This window comes from Orbicella franksi, chromosome 15, assembly GCF_964199315.1.
Source record: "Orbicella franksi chromosome 15, jaOrbFran1.1, whole genome shotgun sequence".
In the NCBI taxonomy this organism is placed as follows: domain Eukaryota; kingdom Metazoa; phylum Cnidaria; class Anthozoa; order Scleractinia; family Merulinidae; genus Orbicella; species Orbicella franksi.
The window spans coordinates 12177111-12182152 of NC_138159.1; the positions used below are offsets into that span (position 1 = coordinate 12177111).

A 5042-nucleotide genomic window follows, 5' to 3' on the forward strand; every position below is an offset into this window, starting at 1 on the left:
AAGTCAGCATTACTCGAACCAGAGAAAAGGCAAACAAACGCAGTATGGAGCAATTCTGAAGTCGACGATACTAAATTTCTAAATACTTCTGCTGAATAGGAAAAGTCCCATGTGTTTACTCAAGCACGCATTTGTTGCTCGTCACAGAACATCCAGATATTCTTTACTCACCAATCAAAAGGTCCCAGGTTAGCTTAACGAGAAGAAACTTCGAAGATGATATCTTGCACAGTGTCAAAACAAGGTTCCCAAAGACACGAATTACAAAATAATTCGCGTTGAAGGTCAAAGTGTCTGGGTTACCGCGATACGAGCAAAACACTGTATATTGAAACATTTATGGAATGTCAACTTGCGTGTTAATAATTCCTGCTTATTGATATTACGTCCGATTTGAAACAAAAGGTCAGCGGGTTTATTGGCTGTGTACGAAAATAATTTAAGGCAAACATGCAGGATTATTAAAAGAGGTTTTATTACAAGGTCACGTATTTTAAGAGATTACATCAAACATTCTGAACATTCTGAACATTCTAAGGTGGTTTACCTCAGAGCCATTGCCATTTTCGATTTGCCTCTGTTTCAAAACGAGTCCCCGTGCGAGCTTGCATGAAAATGGACGGTTCGGTGAACACATTTGTTATATGTCTCGCTAATTTTGACACAGACGCAAAACAAAACGCTATTTGAAAATGTTCTCTAGCGCACTCTTTCGGGTTTTCAAGCCCAAGGAGGCGACACGCACGAGTTTTTTTTTATCGCGTTAGGAGAAAATGGCGAGCGAAAATATCAGGGCCGTACCTTGCTGAGTCCAACCTTTTTAAAAAAAAAACTCACACCCCCACCAGGCCCCTGCCGTGGACACGATTGTTTTTGGTATTTCTCTCCAAAGAGGTAACTGTGAAAGTCATAAAAATTCACAAGGTTATCTCTCTACTCGGTACGTATATACCTTGGTTCCCTGTGGGATCAGTGAACGTTTTTTCATTTTAATTCATTCGTGCATTTTCTGTTGTCACGCTTCCTCCAGTAGCCACCTAACCACTCCATTACACAAACACACATAACTCACAATCCCTCACTTTGCTCTGACAACGACTAACGCTCGAAACATTAGCTGCACAAACTCGCCACGGCAGTTAACTTCAAGTTGATTACATCACGCCTTCATAACGTGTCTGTTGCTTAGCAACTTAAGGTCGCTATCATCTAGTACAGTACGGCAGTACGGGTGAATTCTGCCTAACACCTAGTTATATTACCGACTCTTTTTTTTTGTCCCGCGCGCTGACTGGTTAAAAATCGTGTTTCAATTAAACAATAAGATTATGAGCTCGAGACTTCTATCACGTAATAGTTGACGACGAGGGCGCAGCCCTCGTCAACTATCACGCATAAAAATCGAGAGCGAATAATCTAATATTTTAGGATAAATATACTAGTTGTTCAAAACTTTGTCTAACTCCTCTTCAGACACTTCGAAAACTCCAAGAAGCGGCCGTTAGTTTGTTAGCAAGGGCAGACTGCTACGCTACTATCTATCACAGAATGAATGGTGGGTAGCGTGGCCAATCAGACAACGGCATTCGTGATAGAACGCCAGTAGATTTATATTAAAACTCGATGAACACGGTACATGTCTTCTATTTCTCAAATAATTTTACCCCCGATTCATACGGCCACTCAAACCAATTCTGCCAGTTACGTTCGTCTTTTCTATTGTTAATTTGGTCTGTACTGGTTGAAGTTTCAATTAACATTTATTCTTAAATCACATCCGCATTCCGGACGCCTATTAAAGATCAGTTGTTTAGAAGCGCAATTGTGATATATAAGACGTCACTCAGTTTAGACCAGTCGTGACCCTACCCTATTAATACAGACAAATTTTCATGACTCGTTACTGGTGACCGTATTACCAGGGCTCTACCGTACTTGTTTCCCTGGCCCACCAAGAAAACACCACATACACAAGAAGCGTTTTCTTCACTTGCATGTCTTTTATTATGTACACATAAAAATATAAGAAGCAACTTCTGCTATTGCCTTTTTACATAATAGTTAACAAATCTGACAACTTATGCTGTTGTGACGCACAAATCTATGAACAATTGTTACATCGTTAGACAAATGCCGTATTACATGCGTTACAATTCATACAACTTCCACAAACAAAAAAAAAATTACAAAAACAAGTTATCTAACTGGCAACTTAACTATTTATAGTCCTAAGAAGACTACACACAATGTCGCGTAATTCGTCAAAAACAATACAAAACATTACGCAACATTCTTTAAAATTAGAGAACTACAATATTCAGTCTTTATGTCGCCCGCGGGCGCGGTCAATGAGGAGATTATTTCCTAAGCCCAGAAATGACGACTCTAGAAGTCGATCACTGTCTGTGATTCACTTCATTCGAAGATTGAAGGTAATTTTGTGTTCCCTTTGTTTTGCGGCAACTCCTTCGTTTAATTAATACAACATACTTCGATCAATTCCTGTTCTTCTGGGGATCTGAAAATTTTCATTTCCAGTAATAATTAATTTATAACTTCTCCTGCATATGTCAAAACGTAATTTGACTCAATAGAAACTAATTCTTAATTCTAGAAACTTTACTGAGTCGGAGCCGAGAATAACTACAAGCATGATAAATTGGTGAATTAAAATCACACAGTTTCCTTGCACTGTGAAGAATTCACTATAACCAGGCTCTTTTTGGTGTAACTTGAAATATTTGTTGCTTACGAGTATTGACCGGCCCAAACTATGCCATAAGTTATTTAATGTGGGGTGCATGTCGGTCAGACGTAACAAAGCGCAAAAAGAAAGGCTCCAAAAAGCGGTTTTCTGTTAAAGACAGAAAATACCAGCTGAATCGTTAGCAGTGTCTTAATACATTGAATAACGTCACAGCGAATCAAAATCTCGCGTGACCCTTGATAAGGCAAACAAACAGTTACCGCTCAAATTGCCAATTTGAAGACACCTACGGTGTATACGTAAACCTGACGTGAAAGTCATTTTAACGACTGATCGTGTACCGCTTAAATGCAGTACCCTCAGAAGTGTCTACATGTTATAGGCCACGTAAATGGGATCCAATTGATCCCCTAGGAACCCGTCCCTCAAATGCATTCGTTGTTTCTCTCCACGAGAATTGATCGGCACCACACCAGGGTCTACCACCACTACCACCCCCACGATCAGCTGTTGTTCATTTAACACCGATGACGTCACAAGGGGAACGACGTCAAGTGCCTCGCTTTCCTCCGCGTCAAGTTCCACTACAACCACAAGCAGGTTAGTCCATGTGAACACCGCACTGGGGAGGGAGAGGAAGAAAAATACAAAAATAAATTAGTTTCACTCGTTGTGGCTGCAAGGTACGGAATTACTCTGGTTTTCATATGGTTTGCATTTTTTCTCCTTCACTTATAGAAAGCTTTCACTCACGCGGCCAGCAGCCATGCACAAAAGAAAGCGTTTACATAAGGAAAAAGTTCAACTCCCACAGGATTGGTTTGGTACACCAACATGGCTGCCGTAACGTCATGTGAAAACACTATAAAAAAACATGTTTAAATTTTCACGTGATACGAAATAACGCCTACAAAGGTTTGTTTTTCCAAATTATCGTTCGCGTGGCCGGAAAAGCATACTGTAACTCCAGTCAGTCCTTTTTCTGTTAAAGCAAATCCCAAGTGGCCATACGCACCAAAGGAATGCCCTCCAGGCTCATCCCATGAAAGTCCTAAATACTCTTTTTCTTTGGCCATCGTAGCTTGATAAGAAATAACACACAAACTGCGGTGACAAACATGGCAATAAAACGCATGTTAAAAAACAAAGTTCATTTACTTGACGTTTCGTATGTTTCAACATACATCTTCAGAAGTGACCGTTAGGAATAGAAGTAACAACTAAATTTCAATTTAAAATAAGTAACTAATTAACAATTACAATGACAGAAGCTGAGAAAAATTTTCATATAAACAATGCAAACTAATAAAGATAAAGCTTTTCGCTGCTTACATTATCATTTAGGGTGGGTTTTAATTCCCTTATTACCAGAGTCTCTTTTATCTTGCAATGTGTATCTGTCCGACCTATAGCTAATATATCAAAGTGCGCTTATCACATCAAGTCTTTATTTCCCTACAAAGATAGGATCAACCGTTCCCAACTGTCAAAAGTTGTGTATAAGGCTAGTTGTCCGACCTTTTGCTTATATATCAAAGTGGTCCCATTTGAAGTTGTGACCAGCTGACGTGACGTGGTCTGCAATAGCAGAAGCATGACAGCTACTCGTGATCGATTTAAAATGTTCAATTTTTCTGTCATGCAATCTACGTTTTGTTTTTCCAATGTAGAAATCCTGGCAGTCCCAACAACTAGCCTTATACACAACTTTTGACAGTTGGGAACGGTTGATCCTATCTTTGTAGGGAAATAAAGACTTGATGCGATAAGCGCACTTTGATATATTAGCTATAGGTCGGACAGATACACATTGCAAGATGAAAGAGACTCTGCTAATAAGGGAATTAAAACCCACCCTAAATGATAATGTAAGCAGCGAAAAGCTTTATTTTTATTAGTTTGCATTGTTTATATGAAAATTTTTCTCAGCTTCTGTCATTGTAATTGTTAATTAGTTACTTATTTTAAATTGAAATTTAGTTGTTACTTCTACTCCTAATGGTCACTTCTGAAGATGTATGTTGAAACATACGAAACGTCAAGTAAATGAACTTTGTTTTTTAACATGCGTTTTATTGCCATATTTATCACCGCAGTTTGAGTGTCATGTAAGTCCTGTTTTCAATTTTTTTCTCGCCAAGATGAGATCACCTGGAAATAATTACCCCACTCCCACTCGGGGACTGAAGAGTGGGGGACGGAGGTGTAGATGGGAAACGGAGGTGGGAGAGGGGAGGTAAGCACTAACCTTTCGCAGATTGCTCGGTGACATCTCGTGACTGTGTTCTCTATGTCTACTGGGTGATACCGCATACCACGTAGTATCATGGTCTCA

The 5042-nt window shown here is 39.4% G+C and overlaps 1 protein-coding gene across 3 annotated transcripts in view; it reads right to left on the reverse strand.

The window, feature by feature from the left end:
• Window positions 1-1983: 1983 nt before the first annotated feature.
• LOC145469936 (disco-interacting protein 2 homolog B-like) overlaps window positions 1984-5042 on the reverse strand; it is a 46480-nt gene continuing 43421 nt past the window's right edge. For all 3 annotated transcript variants that reach the window (XM_081453755.1, XM_081453756.1, XM_081453757.1), the window contains 2 exons: window positions 4956-5042; window positions 1984-3329 (listed from right to left, as the gene is read on the reverse strand). The exon at window positions 4956-5042 is cut by the window's right edge and continues 37 nt beyond it. In XM_081453755.1, coding sequence (XP_081309881.1) covers window positions 3077-3329; window positions 4956-5042 — 340 coding nt within the window. In that variant the 3' untranslated portion in view covers window positions 1984-3076. The remainder of the gene's footprint in view (window positions 3330-4955) is intronic.